Source organism: Artemia sp. Qi Xiang Cuo, chromosome 21 (assembly GCF_049724085.1).
Source record: "Artemia sp. Qi Xiang Cuo chromosome 21, ASM4972408v1, whole genome shotgun sequence".
Lineage (NCBI taxonomy): Eukaryota > Metazoa > Arthropoda > Branchiopoda > Anostraca > Artemiidae > Artemia > Artemia sp. Qi Xiang Cuo.
In genome coordinates this window covers 4822743-4845993 of record NC_142814.1, presented here as the reverse complement: position 1 = coordinate 4845993, position 23251 = coordinate 4822743, and the positions used below count along the sequence as shown (strand labels likewise).

General features: G+C 34.6%; 1 protein-coding gene across 1 annotated transcript in view; it reads right to left on the bottom strand.

The window, feature by feature from the left end:
- LOC148939175 (uncharacterized) overlaps window positions 1-23251 on the bottom strand; it is a 96031-nt gene that overhangs the window by 13654 nt on the left and 59126 nt on the right. The window contains exons 13-17 of the mRNA XM_089107024.1: window positions 18989-19221; window positions 15435-15606; window positions 12414-12618; window positions 10999-11089; window positions 8596-8821 (exon numbers count right to left, since the gene is read on the bottom strand). Of these exons, the coding sequence (XP_088963150.1) occupies window positions 8596-8821; window positions 10999-11089; window positions 12414-12618; window positions 15435-15606; window positions 18989-19221 (927 nt within the window). The remainder of the gene's footprint in view (window positions 1-8595; window positions 8822-10998; window positions 11090-12413; window positions 12619-15434; window positions 15607-18988; window positions 19222-23251) is intronic.

The following is a 23251-nucleotide window of genomic DNA, read 5'->3' as shown; positions in this document are numbered from 1 at the left end:
AAGGGTTTCCTGGCTTGCCAGTGTAGCTCCAAGCACAGAGGTTGTACGATCGACCACGAGAGGAAGCACAGGCGAGAACTATAGTTTGTGTTTGATCTGCAGTAAGCCCAGTACGATAAGAGTGCGCCGTGTAGAGACTTACAACCGGCAAGAAATGATATGCAAGCAAGCAAAGGCAGTTCGTGGTCAATATCCTCATGTTCTACTCCAAATTGAAGGAGATAAAAAAGTGTCAATCAATATGCCAGCAAAGGACGTCAAATACCATGACAAGTGCATGAAAAAGTTTATGGTTTGTAATCCCAAAGAAGTCAATGGGTCTCAGAGGGCTGTTACAGCGTTTGACCCGTTTTGCCAGATATTCAGACCGAAGCTTCGCAACGGCAAAATCTATTACCTTAATGGACTTTGCGGAAAGTACAATAACATATTGCTCGGGTCATTTCCAGAGGCAAATCCCATCAGGAGTTATAGGCTCAATCAGAAACTTTTAAATAGATTTGAAGGCGAAGTTCAGTTCTGGCGGCAAGGAGAAGGACAGATATTATTGCTGTTTTTCGGACGCTCACTAACGGCTTCTCATTGTCTGCAACAGATCCTGTCACTTCCGCGAAATACTGACGAGGAATATGTACGAATAGAAACCATGAATACCGAAGATTCAAGTTCATGTGATGAAGGCGCTAGGCAGGTTAATGTTGAGACGGCCATAGACCAATATGGCGCTAAACTCTTACCAGAGGTAACCTCTGTAACTGTTCTGAGCATGTCTGACGAAGAGGACATTCCTCTATCTTGTCGAGTCAACGGGAGGTATTGGCCAGTAACAAGGATGAGCACTAGGTCAGGGACATCTTTAGGGGATTCTTGTTCTCACTCCTTAAACGAAGGTTATTCAAACTTGCACTACGGCAGGTACATGCGAAAAGAAATAGTCGCTGCTGGATACTGCTGGAAAAGTGAAGAAGGGGAAGATGCTTACGACGCCAACTTTTCCAAAGCTATGAAGATTGTCCCTGACTCCCTATACATCTTCGGTTGTATGATAGTCTTTGATCAAGTCGGATTTGAATTCCTACCAGAGTCAGGAAAAATACCAGCTCCTGAACAACTTCAGTCCAAAATTCTGATGATCTGTCAAGCAATCATGTTTGCTGTTGGCGTCAAAACTCCTGCAACAAAATCACTGGGACTCGTTCTGTACCATGCTACAAGAAGTAGTGACCTTCTTCAGATACTAAACCCACTTAGTCTTTCTGTGTGCTACAGTACTGTTAGACGAATTCTGAATACCAAGGTGGTGCAGCCGAAGGAAAATTTTGAAGACCAGATTTTCATTCCTTAGAATCTGCAGAAAGGACTTTTCTCTACCCTCGGTATCGACAATTTGAACTTTTAGCTAAACACATTAGATGGGTCTTCGCTACACGTTACAAGTTCTACGGTAAATCTACATCCACGGATCCAAGTTGACGGAGAGAGCAGTGATCTGCCAGCTGCCCATGGAACAACTACTTCTACAGGTTGCTCGTCAACGTCTCCTGCAGACTTCGGAAGAACTGTTGATGTGACTGGTGTGTCGAGCAGAAGTTTCGGGAGAATTGCCCGGAAAAGAACCCGGCAGATGGTAACTGACAACCCTCTTGGCACTCAAACTAGTGAACATACTTGGAAGGTTAAAATCCCCGAGAAAACGCGACCTTGTGACTCTGCTTCCTTGCTTTCCTTGTTTGAAAATAGTTACGAGACTCCGATGCCGTTCTCGGTGCCAAACCTGGACCTCTGCTGGACGCTTTGTAGGTTGTTTCCCACCAAACGTTTTGAAGTGGAATTTGTAGAACCAACTCCCAGTTGGAAAGCCTTCAACGCAAGAATCGTTCTTTCCTGGTGTAGCAAAACCACCGTAGGTTACTTACCCTTGCTTCCCTATTCACCAACATCCTGTGAAGTCGTAGTCTCTGCCATTAGCATCTGTCATAAAACAGCATCGAAGCTTGGAAACAAGTACACAGTCATCAGTCAGGATCTAGCTGTTCATGAAATAAGCTACGGCCTTCGAAAGTCCCAGCCCGAAAAATTCTCTAATCTAGTTCTCTTACTGGGCGGTTTTCACAAGCTCATGAACTATTTGAAAGCGGTTGAATCTCTCATGGATGGAGCAGGACTAAAAGAAATTATTGTTGCGGCAGAGATTCTCAGGGAAGCTACTGCAAATAAGGTCCTTTCAGGAAAGAACATGCACCAGCCACTCCATGCTCACTTCCAGGTCTACGAAGGAATGGACGCACTCTGGTGGGAGGCATTTGAGAATTGGCTTGAAACGTCCTGCTTTGTTTTAGCGCCTTCTACAGTCAAGAAACTTTGAATCCTGAGTGATGCAATTGAACGCTTCAAAAGTGAAACTAGTTCTGAAGCATGTAAACAGATAGGAGATGCGTTGGACAGTATTGTTCCACTTTTCTCCAAGTACAACGAATCCAGATCTACCACAAGGAATCATAACCTCTGGACCAAGTATTTAGATCTTATCCATACCAGAAACGACTATCTTTATGCTAAAAGAGCGGCGGACTGGGGATCACACTTAAACGGCACAAAAGAGATGATTCCGATTTTCTTCGCATCTGGAAACCCCACATATGCCGCAGCTGCGCTTAACTACCTAGAAGAAATGCTACGTCTGCCTGAAAAAGTACTAGAAGTTCACAGAGAGTTTGTAAGTGACAATTTTGTTGTTAGGAAACCAACCAAGCCGTTTTGCAGCATTGCATGCGATCTAGCTTTAGAGTCTACCGTGAATCTGGACATCAAAGGTCATCGAGGAGTTTCTTGTATCTCTGGTGCGACAACGAATGAAAATGCCAGGGATCGATATCTGGCTACTCTCCCCTTTCTTGCAGCTGTCACCAGAACGCTGAAAGTAAACCTGAATATGGATGACGAGGCAATGAAGCATCATGATGATACCACTGCGTCTACGAATTTGACAATAAAAGGCAGGAATCGGGTTATGGATTTGGTAGAGTTGTTCAGAAACCCATTCAAGACGAGAACAGAGCTGCTTAACTTTATGACAGGGGATACAGCTCCAGAAGCCATAGCAAGTTATGACGCTAGTGGAAGAGGTCCCAGATCAGTTAAAGGAAACAGCGGAAACTTTAAGAGAATTGACATCAAAAGGAGTGTTTCAGGGCGGATTGACTCTGATAGAAAGAAAAAGGGTCATAGATGATTACATATGGAACCGAGAAGATGATTTTTCATACCATTTTAAAGAATAGGAACCTTTCACGAATTATGATACGGGTTTCGAAAATCTAAATGAAGTTCCATGTGAAACTAGTGAAAGAGAGGTGATGTTTATACTGATATACCCCATACTACCTTACCGGGATAGAATAAGCCGTTTCAAGAAGGGCAAAATAAAAGAGTGCAACTGTGCCATAAACTGTGCCATAAAATGGTGGTTGATAGTTTACAGCTTGAATTTATAGAATGTATTTTTAACAAGGAAATTTTTAGTTTTATTTTTGATGTTTTTGGGGGCTGAGAATATAGAGATGGTAAGTTTAAATAGTAAGAAAAAAAATTTGAAGCTATATTTTGAAAGAAAAGGTGATGAAAAGAGGCAGAAAGGAATGTTATTAATTGTGATATGGGTATGTACCCATATTTGGAAGATGAGGAAAGAGAAAAAAAAGAGTTGAGTTAGAAAGATTTAAAGGAGTAGTTAGGGGGAAAGTAGAGCCTTTGAGAAAGAATAGAAAATGGAAAGAAAGAATTGATGAGGAATGGATACAGGGTTTGGTAAATAGATGATTTCTTTTTCATTTTTTTTTCTTTTTTTTTTTTTTTTTGAGGCAATCAAATAAAGTATGAGTTTTATTCGGAAGTTTAAAGTTTATGGGTAATTTGTTAGTTTTTTTAACCCTTCTTCCTAAATAAGTATTGTGTTGTTTAAGTACATGTTTTATTGTTTGTTGAGGTTTTTGTAAGGGAAGAATGGCTTAAATTGTATTGTAATCATTCTTTTTTTTTTTTTTTTTTTTTTTTTTTTTTAAGCTTGAAGGGGTAATATAAAGTTTGGATTGTAATTGAAGCCACCGCCGAAGGATTCTCCTAAGGAGGGGGAGCATCCTATAAGCGGGACGTGCGATGTATTTTATTTTGTTTTTATTTGTGTCGCAGTATGCCCTGGAGAGTAACCTGTTGTATTTGATTGCCTTAATTCATTTTGTAGTTGGTAAACTTTTTTTTTTTTTTTTTTTTTTTTTTTTTTTTTTTTTTTTTGAAAGCGGGAGTTCAAAGTTAGTATGATCAAATTGTTATATTGGATTAGCTTAGTTTTTTTAAATTTCAGAGGCATAAAAGAGGATAAAAAAGAGAAAGAGAAATTTTTTGGTGTTAGCACTTGGTTGAATATTGTAATTTTGTAAAAAAAATTTTAATAGGAGAAAAATGAAGATGAGGGGTAAATGGGAAAAGGGGAAAAAAGGAAAAAAGGAAAGGGAAAAAATTGAAAATATGGGTTAAAATTACAGAAAATGATAATGATGGCTGATTCCCCTTATTAAAAATTTTGATCATGTTAAATATTTATAGTAGCAAATTTTGTTTCCATCAATATTGTTTGGATACCCAATTTAAAAAACAAATGGAGCTTTTAAATTAGTGTAGGTGACATTAAAATTTTGAAATTATGTGAAAAAGATTATTATGTCACCGAGAGGAGAAGATCAAAAAAAAAAAAAAAGCCATGAGCTCGCATCTCGAAGGGAGACATCCACGAAAGTAAAAGTTGGCATAGTACAAACTTTCGCCTCTGTTGCCAAAAAAGGAAAAAAGAAAGCGCCACAAAAAAATATTTTGGGGAAACTGAGCTGCTTAAACAAGCTCTGTGTCTTGCAAATTCAGCAAGAACTTCGTCCCTCTGTGAGCTGCTGAAGTGCGAGCTACATATCCGGTGAGTCATATCAGCTACATATCCATAGTGAGGCCGTATCCGACCTCACTTGCAGCATTATCATCAAGTTGTAAGGAGCCTCAGCTACGTACCGGTACGAATTCAACAGCCTTGAACTACATTATGCAAGTCTGGCTTGCAGTCATGGCCAAAAATGATTCCACATACGCTTTTTGAAGACTCTCTTCGATCTGCCTATATAGTTGATGTCATGAGTGTCATAAGGTGTTATCGACCAGAACAAAATGAGACGCTAGTAGATTTTGGAATAAGAGTTTACGATGGGATTCTTAGGAATATACCCTAAGCCTGTCAGTCTATCCATTTGGTTGGTGACAGGTATGACGGTCTTAGGGACGATAGAACCCGTGATGACTACTCGTTCAACCTCAAAGAAGCATCTGGCTGTCGAGAAAGAACAGGAGATCCTAGACGAAATATTTCCAGCCCCTTCACTTCCTCCAGCAAAGTTGCAGCACTCTGGGACGGGATTCTCAGCAGTCGCTCAGCCAAAGGCCGACTCTTGAAAGTTCTTTTCGATGCCTGGGAGTACAAAATTTCAACCCGTCTGATGGTTCATCTCGCTGGAGGTTTCGAGAGTCGATATAGAGCTGTTACCGTTACGCCCCATGGGAGCTCTCTTGCCATGGGGAAGCAGACACTCGGGTGTTATACCACACAGCAGTTGCCGTAAGACGAAAGAGCACATTTGTGATAATACAAGCCAATGATACTGATACCGTCTTACTAGTTGCATACTACTTCCAGTATCTTGCTAGTCTCGGTTCAAGCAGCTCTGGGTTAAGTTTCCGCCCTACTACATACCTATTCATACGGCAGCACAAAAACTAGGAGTAACATTTTGCAACGCCTTGCCGCTTGTCCACAGCTTTAGTGGATGTGACACTACAAGCTTTCTGTATGGAATTGGAAAGGTCCGCTTTTTTCGAAACTACAAAGTCTTCAGAAACTTTGCTGGGGTTTTTAGGTGATGAAGTTCTAGCCCTTGCAGAGAAGCCATAATCTGTGCAAAGTGATGGTTTAGTCAACGTCTGTAAGCAGATTGTGGTTACAGTGTATGGCAGAATTGAGACTAACCTCAATAGTCTGAATGATCATCAAGCACATTTGCACCCAAGATTGGAGGATTTGCTGCATTTACCACCAACTGATATCTCGTCTCTGCTTCATTTGAAAAGGTGCATGTTCCAGTCACTGATTTGAATCCAAAGCCACAAGCCCTGTATTGATTTACCTCAGGCATTCGATATGGGCTGGAGAAATGAAGATCATGAACGGAAGACGGATCTAGTTTCTGCGATGCCGCATGGACTAGCATCGCTTTCTTTCTGCAACTGTGACAAGACGAGGTGTGGCTCGCACTGCAAATGCTCCAAAATAGGTTTCTGTGACAGCGCATGCAAGTGTGGAGCTGACCCCCAAAAATGCCTACTTTTCGGTGTGAATCATAACGAATCCGAAGACGAAGATGAAGAAGAAAAAGAGATTTGAGCCACCATTTCATGCTCAGTTTTAAATATTTTATTTTTTATTTGTTTTGATATTAAACTGCTAATGCAGTCGTCTATCATGACATCAGTTCATCATGACAGTTATCGTCTACCACATCAATGGCCGTTGACCCAATCTAACCGATTGGATCATTGGCCCCTGCTATGCTGAGATTTAAAGAAAATAGTATCTTAAATCAGCCTTGGTCACTTCTGCACCGCACATTCACACGGCTTCGCCACCTTTTAGGCTCGTATATGAGCCTACGCAAACCAGATTGTATCTACTACTACAAAAAAAATAAACAGTTGTTCAAGAATTAAGATTTTTTAGAAAAGAGGCACATGGTTTGACTCGTAATGACGAGCAGAACTCAAAGTATAAAAAAATATCAAATTCGCGCATGAGATCGCAGAACGAGGCATAGGTTTTTTTTTGTTTTTTTTGTTTTTTTTTTTAAATATTAGTTGTATACATTGTAAATACATGATTTGATTCAAAAAAGAGCGAAATATCGTTTGGTGAGATAAATAGGCTAAATATGTGAGATAGACGAATTATAGGTTGTCTTGAAAATATTTCGAGTAAACGCCACTATTCCGAAAATTTTCTTTTTTTTGGGCGGGGGGGAATTTTTTTTCTCAAACGCTTATATATTCTTACAGATTCAAGTCTCGACTTTGTTTTTATTAACAACGTGTAAAGGACATCTCGACGGTTTGAATGATGTGCATTTTGATTCGTTTTCATTTTTTTTAATAGCTAAAATTTTTTTTTTTAAACTCGGTCGTTGTAGGCTAAAGACGTTATTTAGAAAAAATAAAATAGTCGCTCAAGAATTAAGACTTTTTTAAAAAAGGTACATGGTTTGACTCGTAATAACGAACAAAATTCAAATAAAGCATAAAAAAATATACTTATGCAGGCAAAAATTTCAGAAAAACCGAAAAAACTAAGAAAAATTATATTTAAAAACCTTGTTTTCAAAATTAAATAGGGTTACCAAAAAATAAAGGTTATGGAGAAAAACTAAAAATACAAGGTGAAAGTACTCGTTCTTCAGAATATGTCAAGTTTATAGTTTTCAGTTTATTTTACCGTGTAAAAGAATCAAGAGCGGTATGACGTCGTTATAGGCCAAATTTGACTTGATAGGCTAAAATGACCATGTTCTACACGCGGGCGAACTTGTGTACCCCAATATTCGTTATCAGTGCCCCCGCTTACCCTAGAATCCACCCTCAAACTAACTGCAGTGAATGTGAGCCACGCCTTGAAAGATAACGGTCCCTGGATCACTGACTATTGATCTGAGCTTAAAAAAGACATTTGTGCAGATTTGTCACAAACCAAAAACATAACACAAATTTATCACCCAAATATTTTAATATGGAAAACAGAGCGTTTTTTTTTTTTTTTTTTTTTTTGCGGATAAGACTTAAGTCAAGCAATTGATAAAGACTCAATACAAATAGCAGGGTGTTTAGGAGTGACTTGTCCATTCTCAACCCCTCAATCTTTAGGCCGACATTGGACTTTTGTCCTAGTTCTTTAGGAGCAGCTGCTCAAACACAAACCTTAATGAATTAGAATGAGAATTAATTTAAAGCACAATAAAGCTTACCATAAATGGTGGGTATTTAAAGAGGGGACACCCCCTTTCATATACGGAGTTATATCTGCTTGTGTTAAGTTTTAGTGTCACTATTCACTTTCGTATAGGAGAAAACAGATTCATCTTGGATTTGATCACAATATAAAAATGTTTGACCCCGTGAAATTTTCCTACAATTATATATCTTGGTGTAATTGTCAGACTAATGGAGGAATATGAAATTTTGGTCAACTTTCAATTTTTTGTCAATTGGTATAACGCTTGTGGAAAAAATCTTTCCAGTTATAGAAAAACTATTGACCAAATTGACTATTGACCAAATTGACCAAAATTGGCAAAATTGACCAAACTATAAAAGTGTGCATTGACTTGAAGTTAAAAAAATAGTTAAAGTTAGGTTTTTAGTAATTGGTTGCTCATCAAAATGATATATTTTATCATTCTAGTTTATTTGAGCATCATATAATTACACCTTCCTATGCAATACATTTTAAACAAATTTTACCTCGAACATTGGCTTGTTCACTTTCAAGACAATGTGTTCTTCACCCAGTTGATGCGTAAGGAGGGCAAGATTTGAAGGTTCATCAAGGGATTGGATGAGCTCATCAAGCTTAGTAGCTACGGTGATCCCATGTTTACCAGCAGCTGGATTGTCTTCCAGTTTATCTAGAGGAACGTCAATGAACTTGGGAAAGACAGCCTGATAGGCTGGGAAGGTCTCGAAGAGGCTTGAAAATTAAATATGAAAGTTAGTTTTCTTATAAAACTCCGCCCAACCCGCCCTTTTCTTTTCCTTTTATTTGCATTATTTAAATTTTGAATTTACAATTTTTAATTATTAAACATGAGTTTCATTATATAAAGTAATTTTTATCTCCTTATTTGTTATTTAACGTCACCATTTAGTATCAGTTTACACCCAAAAGGTACTAACTTTGAAAATAAATAACTCGACAACAGCAGCCAGGACATACTTTTATTTGTCCGATACAAGAAAAACAGGCAGGCTATCTGTATGTACCGAGCAAAATCGGAAAGCTAATTAAAATAACTGATTCTTTTTTCATTCTTTTATTCCTGCTTCGCAATTGGCCCATGATAGAAAAGTATCTTCTACCAAAAGAGCACAATAAGCACAATTTTATACGCTTGCTCGCATAATCCTCATAGCATAATAATGAGGCTATATCTATTTTATAATTAGTATTAAATAGTTTAAAATAAAAAAAAATTGGCTTTAAGACCTTTATTTGAAATGGACTTTTTGGAAAAATTCACATTAAACTTGTTTAAGATTTTTGTACTTCTAGGTAATTTTGAAATTTCAGAGGAGCTAGCATTTTAAAATAGCGTAAAATTACTGCTAAGCAAATGAAGTTTGCTTTTTTAAGTTCTAATACAACTTGATACCCTACTATGCCCTTGAAGTACCTTATTTAATTTGACTCAAATGTTAACTACAGAAGTACAATCTAGGATATTTTCCTACTTCTTTTATTTTTAGGTTTTGAAATGAGGAGGAATACGAGTGCAGTATACTCGTATACACAATAAGTGCAGCCATAACTAATTTTCATAAAGTATGTAATTCTCCCTTCACTTGAAAATCAATAGCAATATTGTGCTAATATTAAATTTTCTAGCACAAAGGTAATTTCTTAAAGCACATTGGCCTGACATAACATAAAGAAAGAAAAACGAGCAAAAATGGGGTTTTTAAAGGCCAAATAAAAATACTGACAAAATACAACGAAGCGAATATTTCGAGGGGACAGACACCTCTCTTCTTCAGCGCGAAAGGAAAAAATATATTCAATGAGATTGCCGAAGAAAACAACAACATAATAAAATGCGGAAAGTCAATGTGAAAAAAAGGCAACAAAACAACAAAAACCAATGAAAAAAATAAATAAATAAAAAGATGAATAAAATTCAATAAAAGCCAAAAATTATAAGAATTAAAACCAAATACCTAACAACCATAAAAGTGAGCCATTCACCAATATCCACGATTTGCAAAAAATCCAAAAATTTGAACCGCCATCGACAGATACTAGTGAATAACTGAGAAATAAAAGAAAAACATTCATTCACTAAAAACAAAACAAACCAGCAATTGAATGAGTTGGAGAACTATGAAATCTGATTTTAATAATTGCATTCCTTGCAGACACTCTTTGAGATCCAAGGGGTTGTTGACGTGTCTGATTATGTGATTGGGAAAGTGGTACAAGGTTGATATCTGGGACTACTAAAGTATCGGCTTCTCTTTTGAGAAAACCGAAATACAACTAATTTATTCTTAAATCACCTGAATCCCTGTTCAATGTTAGACCTAAATGTATTTATAAATCGGTATTTTGTTGGGTTTTTTTTGGCACTCTCATTGAATATATTTGTTCGTTTCGCAATGAAGAAGAGAGGCGTTTGTCCCGTCGAAGTATTCGCTTTGTTGTATTTTTTCAGTATTTTCATTTGGCCTTTAAAAACCCAATTTATGCTCGTTATTCTTTCTTTATGTTCGGGCACTAATATTTTAAACAGATTACTCTAACCTTTCTGTGACCAGATCTGAGGCTGATCAAATTCCATAATCAATGGCAAAGACCCAAAAACAATTAATTAAAACATAAAAATAATTTCATGCAGTCTCTAAGAACTCTAATAACATAAATGTATTTAAGATTTAAAAGAAATTCCAAGCATGAATAAAATAAATGTAGCTGAATTATTGTTTTTTCTTTTTGAAAATAGAAAAATCTTTTAAACCTTTTTGAAAATGTATTTTCTTCTTTTTGAATAAACGGACAGCAGCATGTTGACAGTGATTTCGACATCTCAATTCTTCAAATTTTTAAATATATATAATTTAGTTACATAATGAATTTAAATTTTGCTGGCTTACCTTTTGAAAATGCGCATGCCAACTCCCATGAGGTCTGGCTTAAGCAAATTCCAGGTTTGCTTAACAGCTTCAACTTCTTTATCCGAGAGACCTGTGAAAAAAAAAATTAAATTTCAGGAATAGAGTGAGCATTACTTGTTGCATCGTCTAACAACCTTCCTGCTAATCCTCAATCTTCCTGCTAATCCTGAATCTTCCTGCTAATCCTGAAAAATCCTCTTGCTAATCTCCTTTTATTGAAAAATCATCCTTTGAACAATTTCCAAAAAGAACTCAATGTATATTTTATATTTTTTGTAAAAAATGTATTTTTATTTTTTTATTTTTATTGTAAATGTATTTCTTAATGTTTAAGTCGTTCCTTCTTCAAAGTTACTAAGTTACTCTTGTTTGTTAAGAATGCATGTAAATAGGAGGCTGTTCTTTATAGGTTGGGTAGCCTTAATGTGTTTAACTTCAAAAGATTGATGCATTTTTTTCATATATCTAAATATAACAGACCTTGTTCCTAAGAAAACAGAGAAAAAATATCTACTTGAAGAATTAACCTTTCTCCCCCATTATCAGCTTGTCAGTAGAAATTGTTTCTAGTATAGAATTTGAATACTATTCAAATAAAGTGATATTTTTCCATTCTGAGATCCTACAAATATAAGCAATCTTTTCAAGATAGACGTACAAAGTGGGACTGCTCATAATTCACACCCGTTCAAGATATAGTCTCTAATTTTGTTTGAGGTTATTGGTATATTTCTTTCTTCCTGGGTTAAGCCTTGTCCTTCCACTAATTTATATTACTACATTTTTGGAACAACACTAAAACAGAAGGTCAAAGTTTAATGATATTGGGACGAAGGCCTTACACCCCAAGCTTCAAAGATTCTCCAGAGCCTATGAAGCATTGCACTGACTTACTCATCATTTGCACAATAGACAAGTTTTCTCTTCTGTCAAGAGGTATGGAAGACGCCCAATAGATACTGATTATCTAAAATATACAACCCTTTCAATCCACCATTCTATCAAGAAAATCTTTTCATGCAAACAGTATGAGTAACTTATAAGAGTGGAAACTGGCAACAGTGCAGACAAAAAAAACAAAAAAAACTATAAGACGCCATCTAGTGTTCGGCGACACCTTTTGAAAACGTTTAGCGATAAGAAAATAAAAATCATTGCCAGTTATTGAAAATTGTTTTAATAGCCATAGACATTAGATTCCCCGCCTATTTTTTGTCAAAACCTACCTACTTGCCGGACTGCTTTCCACTGGGCACAAATGCTAATAAAAAGTTAACTGGGCTTCACTAGCCAGTGCATGAATACTACCCCTAAAATTAGCAAGAAAAACTACCTGCTTTATTTTTCAAATGTTCACAAAAGCACAAAAATTGTTTGAGACGCTTCTAACTTACCAGTAATGGGGTCTATTCTTTCGAGCTGTAAAAGTCCTTCTTCGAGGATATCGTTCATCAATTTGAAACCCTTATTCCAAGATTCACGACCAAGAACAGTCAACTGGTTTGAAGCAATGTCTTCAGCCACAGAGAAAAAGGCAGTGGCAAAATTATCAAAATGAGCACGAGTCATACCAAGGCGAGTGTGGAAAAGACCAAGGTCCTAGAAAAAGTCAGAAAATATACGCAAGTATATCGTAACTATCAAGGGCTTCTATTGAAAAAAGGCCTAAAAGTGCCAGAACTTTAAAAATTAAAGACATTATATTTGAAAAAAAAACTTTTAAAATTGACGACTTAGTGAAGAAAAAAAAAATGGTAAGACATATATGACCGTCTTTTTACATCGACAATTGATTTTTCCAGTATAAACTCCATAGGAAAAATCGTGAACACCTCTCAACCATCAGAGCATTTGTGTGCTCCAGCCCTAAGGTGCAAATTAGTGTTTTTATAAAAACCTTCATGATAGACTTACTAAGTGCGATGCCGTCATTTTTACACTTCCCTGACATACTGCTGTCTAATGGTCTAAACTGGTTAGTGTTGATTTACTAGTGGAGGCTGAGGTACTTAAAAAACTGTTTTTAACTGTTGTGATGCTCACTTTGTGTTCAAAATTATTACTTGAATTCTTTACGCTAGAAATACCTTCGACAAGTTAAGGAATGTGTGCAGATATTCTGCATACTCTTTAGAACTAAAATCTGACTCTTTAAGACTAATGTCCTCTTCCGGCAAATTTATTGGTACGAATCCTGGGTGCTGTTCAAGCACGTTCAAAAGCGCATCCAGGAGTTTGAACATGGTTGTCCCGACGCATCCTTGATTTTCGATGCTTAGACAATATCAATAACACATTCAAAAACAAACAAATAAACAAACAGCCAGTTGTGATTGGTCGAATTAGAAATAGTTGATGGTGTTATTGGAGGTGGTGTTATTGGAGGTGGAGTCAGTCATAGCATGGACAGTTTTAAACTTCAATGTTTTCTTTGTATCATAAATTAAAACCAGTATTGGCAACTACGTGTCATTTTTTAAACGAAAGTTACGCCACTGTTACATATCTACTGTGGATTTTATCAATTATAGAATGGAAAAGGCAATCGAAATCAAGTTTCCATACTTTTTCATCCCCCAGGATTTAATAAAAACGTTGGAAGAATAAATAAATTTCGTCTCAATCCTGGAAGATATAGGATGTTTTATTTATGATAGATCTAGGTTAGAGAGTGAAGTGACCTCTTGGCTTATTTTCATCGCTAGATATACTTGGCTAGACCACCGCTAGTAACTAAATAAACTGCTAGAACAACTGCTGTTAAGTAAAAAGGTGTTTGATAGCACTTAAAAGTTGAAAAAGTAAACAATTTAAGATCAAAATCTTTTTAAAACTAAAAAAAAGATTTAATCTACAAGCGTATATATTTTTTTTGTCCCCAAGCCTTCTATAAACACACCTAGTTAGAATGATGTAGAAGAACACAGAAGAAATAATTAAAATTGGCTAAATCACCACCGGAAATTCTAATCGACAAGTAAATTGAACCTTTTACAATTTTTTACTAGTGTTGCTAATGTTTTGGGCTACATCCCTAAGAAGTCCCAAACGAACCACCTTTCTGACAGTACTTCAGCTGCTTTATTGCTTACTCTATCAGGAACCCATTAAATAAGGAACTCTTCAAGCAGCTGAAAGGATAATGCACGAGATTTCATAAGATACTAAAAAAAAAAAGAAAAAAAAAAAAAAAAAAAAAAAAAGATTTGGGCAATATTTTTTTTACGTTTCAAGCTTCTGTTGTTACTCTTTAGTAGAAAAATATGATTGTACGGAACCGAAATATAATGGAAATGAAAATAAACATAACAATATTAAATACTATTATGGTATGATAATATTAAATAATATTAAATATTTTTTACCGTTTGAATGGAGAAAGGTAATAGCACGGATAATCTATGTTTCTTAATACTATTTTTGTGGTCTAATGACAGTGGAAACGATATTTGTTGTTTGAAATGGGTAATTGAAAAAATTCCAAACTTATATATCTTCAAAAATTAGGAACAGTCAGGGTTTCAATTATAAAAAAAAAACTCCACATACAGTTTTATAGATTTTGGTAGTTGCGAGGGAAAAAATAAAAAAAAGTATAAACTTTTGCAAACTCCATTCTTTGAAAGGTTTGACGTGACAATATGGAAATGACCAACAGATAAACTTTCGTCTACAAAATCTATGAATAAATTGAACTTATCTTTTCTTCATTATTTTTTTAATTTATTGCAAAAATTCTAACCATATTTTAATTATTCTTATTATATATTAAAGTAGCATTTGCATTATGTATTAAACTAGCAGTGTGAAGGAAGAAGGGGCTTTGTATACTTATTCTCCCATCTCCCATCCTACACTATATTAAGCTCTTTAAGTTTTGTACTATAAATTGTTATTTTTTTTCATACTTTTCACCAATATTAACAGGTTTTTCTTGGTTGTGCAAAAGTGAAAAAATCAGAAAAAATATGCTACAAAACAAGTAGCATCAAACATGTGAAGCTTCTTTAAAATTGTTTGGTTCAAGAAATTATTTTGACAAGCTTACCGATGGACACTAATTCATCTTACAAACAAAACCACTGGTGAACAAAGCTCCCATTTTATTTCTATCAAAAACCATTATGTACTAAATTTCCAGTTGGATCAGTCAATGAAAATCTTGTTTTTGAGAGTGAATATAATTTTGAGAAACCATGATTGGGATACATTATTGGCAACATAGTCGTGCGTACCATTGACTTTATTGTTAAGTATGACTATGAAGTAGCCCGGGCATAAAATGTATAAAATTTACAGTAATAATTTGCCTCATAGTTAAAATTATGAAAAATTGTATTAAAAGTAAAAACTTGATATTTAAATCCAAACCCTAATTAAAATTGTGTCAAATATTTAATAGCACCAATACATACCCTAAGTTGACGGATAAGATGCTCGTTATCATCAAGAGTATCGATGACTATATCGAAAGCTGAAAGTACTCTGTGAAGATGGGCTCTGAACGGTGCGTTTTCGTTAATATTGTCAACATTACCAAATCGTCCAGTGAACAACATTTTGTACTCTGGGTGAGCAGCGAAAAGTCTAGGAGAAAATTGTTTCAGTGCTGTTCGTAGTTACGCCAAACTCAAAGTATGTGTACATTTATGTGTACATTTAAATGTGTACATTTAAATAAAAGTATGTGTACATTTAAATAAATGAGGAGGCTGCGGGTCGTCCAATGTAACATAATATAAAAATTGCAATCTTGTCTTACTTTGAGGGAACCAAAACTTAATAAAAGTTAAATTAAATTTTAGATTTATTAAATCAAAGTTAAATTAAATTTTAGATTTATTAAAATTTAATAGATTTATTAAATCAAAGTTAAATTAAATTTTAGATTTATTAAATAAAAGTTAAATTAAATTTTAGATTTATTAAATCAAAGTTTAATTAAATTTTAGATTTATTAAATCAGAGTTAAATTAAATTTTAGATTTATTATATCAAAGTTAAATTAAATTTTAGATTTATTAAATGAAAGTTAAATTGAATTTTAGATTTATTAAATCAAAGCTAAATTAAATTTTAGATTTATTAAATCAAAGTTAAATTAAATTTTAGATTTATTAAATCAAAGTTAAATTAAATTTTAGATTTATTAAATCAAAGTTAAAATAAGCCAAAAATTAATTAGTCCTCTTTAAAGTCCATAATCAATTAGAGAGAAATACAATAAATTATAGTGATGAGTTAATATACTCTGTTAGCTTTTATGCTAGGATTTTAAAGGATTTAAAACCTCATCTAAGCCCTATACAATGAAAACTCGCTCAAATCTTTTTTTCTTATAAAACTTCCGCAAACAAATTATAAGCATACCTAATCTAAATTATGAACATAAGAAAATAAAAAGCTTTGAGTCTTTAAAAAACACAAATTGAAAGATACCATCAAACGACTAAAGATAAAGTATTATTGATAATACGATAATTACATCAGTAGACTTCAGTAACAAAGCGCTCTTCTTTTGTTTTGTAAGGTTGGATTTTCAATAAGAATTCGAAGAAGAACTTCTTTGCTTGCAGAATTTGAAGGGCAGAACAACTAGCTTCGAAATTTTTAAAGCACTTTATAGTTATTTCTTGAGTCACGAAATTGAGTGGAAACAATGAATATGTGTTTGTACAGACTATGCCTCAAACCTGACTAGACATTCCACAGGAGTTGATGCAACTGTAAAAAATGTTATTTACACAAACATTCTGTCTACCCATTGCAATATACATAGTGAGTAGCTTATGGTCAAATAAAAAAAGGCCCCAGAACTAAACAAAGTATCATCCAGTGTTATAAGAATTGCTAATGAAATAAGAGACAAAGGTCTGAATTCTCAAATGCTTGAAATGCTCTGCAAAGAAATAGGTTCCCAGTATACTCACCTTCTTCTTCATGCTAAGGTAAAATGGCTAATCAATGGCAAAATAATGGCAAAATACTGAACCGACTCTTCGTCTCCTTTTAAGAAATTAGATTTTTTTTTTTTTTTTTCAGCTGCAATACAATCAGGAATTTCAAGGATTCCTGTTCAATGATGAGTGAGTGGCCAAGCTGCTGTATTTGGCAGATATTTTTCTCTGTTAAATGAACTTAACATATCTTTGTAAGGACAACTTAATGACATGTATATATTACGAGGAAAGATAGATTATTTCTCGAAAGAAAACATCGCTGTGGCAAACGCTGTTGGCAAATGAGATCTACAAATGTTTATAAATGTAGATGAATGTACGGGAGAGGAGCATCCTAACTGTCAAGGGGTATCCACGATTATTTCAAAGTAAATACAGTCACTGCCAGAATATTCTTATTCGTATTACCCAAGGAACGAGGATCCTAGGCCTAGAAATACGTGGATAACAGATCTATATTGATCTAACATCGAAGAGCACAAATTAAGCATAAAAGAAAAAGCAAAGCCTCATTTATCTTTCTTGTGATGACAGTCTCAAATTAAAATTCAAGTGCTCTTTATCAAGAACATAATTGTAGGTCTCTCTAAACAATGAATACCCATCACTAAGTGGGAAGTCTATGAAAATTTTGATTCAATTTTCAGCTACATATCTATGTCAAAAAAACGTTTTCCTCTGTGAGAGTAATTAAAACTTGGTACCGCTCTCGGCTTTGAATAGATACAGCTCTTCCTCTTGCAATAGCTTCATTGAAACTGAATCTCCACATTATAATATCAGATTAACAAGAGCAGCCATCACACTAAAAACATCAGTTTTTCTTCTTTTTTTAAATAATTACAATATAATATTACTATATACATATATATATATATATATATATATATATATATATATATATATATATATATATATATATATATATATATATATATATATATATATATATATATATATATATATATATATATATATATATATATATATATATATATATATATATATATATATATATATATATATATATATATATATATATATATATATATATATATATATATATATATATATATATATATATATATATATATATTTAATTTTTTTACATTTGCGGTTATTCCCTATAAACTGCATTAAAAATTTTCTGATTAAACTACATTAAAAAGGCAGTTTAATTATTAATTATTAACTGCATTAAAAATGCATTATTAACTGCATTAAAAATGTATGTAATGCATTTAATGCATCATTTTTTTTCTAAATCCATATTAGTGGTCCGCCAAATCCATGAGCTTCTAAAGGCTAGTGACCCCGGGTATAAAGGATTTTTCTAGTGGCAGGTGAGATTGTTCCATGAAAGTGCAGCTGGGTTTTTTGGAAGTATTTAAATAAGGATTAGAAATTAAATTTAAAAAAAAAATTCAAACGTTAGTAAGTAGCTACATTAGAACTTAAAACTATAAAAAATTATTAAGTATGTGAGAGGAATAGCCACCTCAGCACCTCGCTATTTATGCTAAAGTTTGTATTTTGCCCCATTTATTTTAAAAGCGACTCTTGAAACACAAGGACCGTATAATTAGGACAATAAGAAGTTGTTCTTTTTAAGTACAAAAAAAATTTAGCGCGAAGAGCAAGGTATTGAGGAGAGAAGGACCCCTTTCATGTATTTAATAATTTTGTTCATTCTTATTTTAATGTTGCACTTTATTTTCAGTTAATTTTTTTTTTTTTTTATTTGGAAAATAAATCAAGTTCAGTCTTAATCATTTGCAAACTCACAAGATATACCGGTTAGAAGCTGACAAGTTAAAAAGAAGGACAAAATATTGTTCCTTATCAAAGTAATATATTTGTGTATATAAATGGCCTTGTCAAATTTAACAAAAAAAGAGAAAAAGATAGATGCCTAAGACTTTGATACAGTGCTGAGTTTTTACAAAATTAGAGTAGGGTCTTCGGTAAAACCAGAGAGAAATCAATGAATATATAAAAAAAATAATTACCTTGTGAACATTTTGACTGCAAGCTTTTCAAGTCCAGTAGAGCGAAGATTTGTCCAGATATCCTTAATAGATTGCCTTTCCAAAGCCGTTAGGGCCTTAGAATCCACCTGACCAAGTTGAAAGAGACCTTGTTCGATAACACCAGTGGTAAAATTCAAAACTTTCTCTAAGCCATTTTTGCTAGTTTCACTCAATTTGGGGGAAATTTCAGCGATGTAGAGCTCAGCAAAGTGCTATAAAAAAGAATTATGTCCTGATACAGCTATATTAACTGTAATATTAGTTGCTGTTCTGCTATGATCTGACCGTGGTGCAAATATGTTTCTTGTAAAATCATAAAGATATAAAAAAAGAGATTGAAGTCCAAGAAAATTTTCAGAACTCTTTTCCAAACAGTTGGAATAGAAATAAATCGAACTATTCGTTGTAACGAATCAAATAGTTAGTGGTAATCAATTGTGTGAAGGAGCAATGTGGGCTAATAGGAACCGATTATTTCAAGTATACCAGAGAACTCCAATACTTGGGGGAACCCCATTGCGGAAGTTTTAAGTCCCCATCTGCAAAAACTGGAAAGTAAAATTGCATCAACCTATTGTGCGCCCCCCTAAAAATTTTTTTTATCAGATCAACCTATTTTGCACCTCCCACCCCCCCCCCCCCCCTAAAAAAATCCTGGCTCTGCCCCTGGTTAAGTTTGGTTATAAATATAAGAAATACGTTAAAAACCTAAGCTAACCCAGCCAAACCTAATTTAACCTAACCAGTCATCATCAAAGCTTGCATTAAACTGAAAAAGTTGACTAGCAACGCTGACTAAATCCAAGGAGAAAAAAAAAGAAATTTCGGACATTCACCAGTGAATGTCGACATTCTCCAAAATGGGAAATTCATGGTAAATCTCCACGTATCTATGTTCAAACTGTCGCTGGAGTTTATTAGTGTTTTGTTGTAACACAAATAGTCATGAATGCTCAAGAGCTGCGATGAAAGATTTTAATGGGATAGCTGAAAAACACAACCATTAGAAAAATATTCTTTCTACCCAATTCTATATTTTCTAGTTTCGTCATTTCCATTTTTTCAACAGCATTTTCTCGAGAAGGAAGTTCACGGACGTGCCTTTATTTGTTTGTTTGTTCATTCGTTTGTTTTTTCCAAAAGGGTAGTCATATAGAACCAACACTCCTAGAAAATCTCCATACAGCTAACTCAAATAGAAATTGAAGTTTAATTTCTGGTTTATTTATCCAAAAAGCTCGATTGAAAATTCTAAATTAGTAAATCCATACAAAATTATCAAAAAACTACACTGAACTTCACTGTTTCAGAGGCAATAATAAAACGAGGCAGTAATGGCACATTTGTTACTAAAGAATCTCATATTCCGCACAGAATGAACGACTAATTTAGTCATTACTCTAAGGGCTCATTTAACTAAAATGATTCAGTTTATGTTTGATAGAATTGTGCAGTCTTGAATAATATTAAGTTAGCTATTATAGAGGAGACCCCGTGAGTCAATATGCATGTGACGGGGGGGGGGGGGGTGGTTCTCATGCATCCAATGTATATTTACACTCCCGAATTTGTCAAAACTCAAGGAGCCTTTAGATAATTGCAAAAGGAGATTAGGGAGAAAGGCAGAAATTAATCTTAACATCCCTTTATTTAGACTAAGCCAGAAAATAGGTGCTGTGGATTGTGCTGTGGATAGGTGCTGTGGATAGGTGCTGTGTGATAGGTGCTGTGGAGCTCCCTTGTTAGTGCAGAATAATATTTTCTTCTCAACATACGAATAAATTAACACACTAACCGGTGGAAAACTGAAGAGGGGTGTATCGAGGGAGGGGAGGGGTATCAAGAGCAATGTAATGGAATTTTTCGAGGAGAGGGCAAGTGATGCTATAAAATTGGTTTTTATTGACGTTTAAATAGTTTTTATATCTTATATATTTTTATATCTTTTATATTTATATCTTTTTATATAAGATATATTTTTTAAGATATATTTATATTTTTAATTTATATCTTTTATATATATTTTATATCTTTTATATTTTATATCTTATATAGTTTTTATATCTTTTATATTTTTATATCTTAAACAGCTTGTGGGAAAGAATTACAAGTAAGGAGCAACTTGTATTAATAGTAACCAAAACTGATAGATACAGATTTTTTGGTAATCATATATCGTGTTTGTAGCGGTAGCTACAATCTAGTAAAAAACGAACATCGGCCAATATTAACCCAAGATTGATTAATTATTTTGAAGCCAATTCTTATCGAAAGAAAAAAACACCGTTGGAATCAACATGTTCGAAAACCCTATTGAGGAAACTTTAAGGAACAACCAAGAAAATCATTTTTTACAACAGAGGACGCTCTCATGTGTCCTCTTTTTTCTTCTTCACTGCTAGTGGGGCACTGGAAAGTCATAGAAAGCTTCTTAAGAGCTCATTTTAAAGAAAATTACAATATCAAATCCCTTCTATAATTTACAAAAAAAGCAACGCATAAAACAAAATCGGATCTTTGACTAACTTCTGCATCTTCATGTCCACGATGATGAATGACTTCATATTTGTGGGTTACAACCATAAATGACACTTAAGTAAAACTATACGGGCTGTTTTTGGTTTTGTTCGTTGCCATATCTAGCGAAGAAAAAGCCGGGAGTTTTTTTTTCTATGTGTGAACAAGCTAAAAGCGTGTTTTTAATTTTTTTATAATAGTGAAGACTAAATTCCAGCCAATAGTAACCGAAATATTAAAAGCACGATACAATATTTAAAATATATATTAAAATAAGGAATATAATTGAACAAACTTATATCCCATGTATCATTGAAAGCGCAATAGCGCTGCCTAAGTAAAGAACGATGTTGGCACAATGTATTATTTATTTTTTCTTTAGACCAGGGACCTTCGTATCGAAGGAAATGTCGTAGAAACTTCGAAAAGGGCTCACTCGATTGGAAATTGGAGTGAACTGTCTTTTTAATAGCCGAAAGTGATTGGAAGGTAAGTAACACCCCTTCCACGCCTACCACTTCCCCAAACACATCCAATCAAAATTTTGAGACAGCCATTTTGTTCAACGTAGTTGATTTCCAGAGGAAAATTATGTTTTGAGGAGGACGCTCCCCCTACAACCCTCAGGGCAAGGGTTGTAAGTTATGCCCTGTGGGCATATAAGGTTTTCACTGAAAGCGTTGTCGTAGAAACTTCAAAAAGGGCTCATTCGATTAGAAATTGAAAGGGCTAGTGGCCTTTTTAATAGTCGAAAGTAACTGGAGGGCAACTAACTCTTCTCTCGTGCCCACAATTTACCCATACGCATCCAAACAAAATTTATAGACAGCCATTTTGTTCAACGTAGTTGAAAGGTCCGGAAATTATTTTTTTGAGAATGAAACTCCCCTCGCAACCCTCAGGGCAAGGGTTATAAGTTAAGCCCTGGGGGCATATAAGGTTTTTATAGAAAGGGTTGGCGTAAAAACTTCAAAAATGGCTCACTCGATTGGATATTGAAAGGGTTAGTGCCCTTTTTACTAGTTGAAAGTAATTTGAGGGCAACTAACCCCCCTCTCACGCCCACCATTTCCCCAAACACATGTAATCCAAATTTTGAGATATCCATTTTGTCCAACGTAGTTAAAAGTTCCGGAAATTAGGTCTTTGAGGATGATAACCCCGCCTCCCAGAGCCCTCAGGGCAAGGGTTGTAAGTTATGTCCTGGAGGCATATAAGGTTTTTATAGAAAGCGTTGTCATAGAAACTTAAACAAAAAACTTATTTGATTGGAAATTGAAAGGGCTAGTGACTTTTTTAATGGTCGAAAGTGATTGGAGAGCAACACACCCCCCACTAGCGTCCACCATTTCCCCAAACATATCCAAACAAAATTTTTAAACAGCCATTTTGTTCAGCGTATTTAAAAGGTCTGGAAATAAAGTATTTGAGGATGACAACCCCCCCCCCCCCCCCACAGCCCTCAGGGCAAGGGTTGTAAGTTATGCCCTGAGGCAATATAAGGTTTTTATAGAAAATGTTGACGTAGAAACTTCAAAATGGGCTCATTCAATTGGAAATTAGAAGGGCTAGTGCTCTTTTTAATAGTCGAAAGTGATAGGAGGGTAACTAACCCCCCTCTAACGCCCACCATTTCCCCAAACACATCCAATCAAAATATTGAAATAACCATTTTGTTCAACGTAGTTGAATAGTCCAGAAACTATGTCCTTGAGAATGACACTA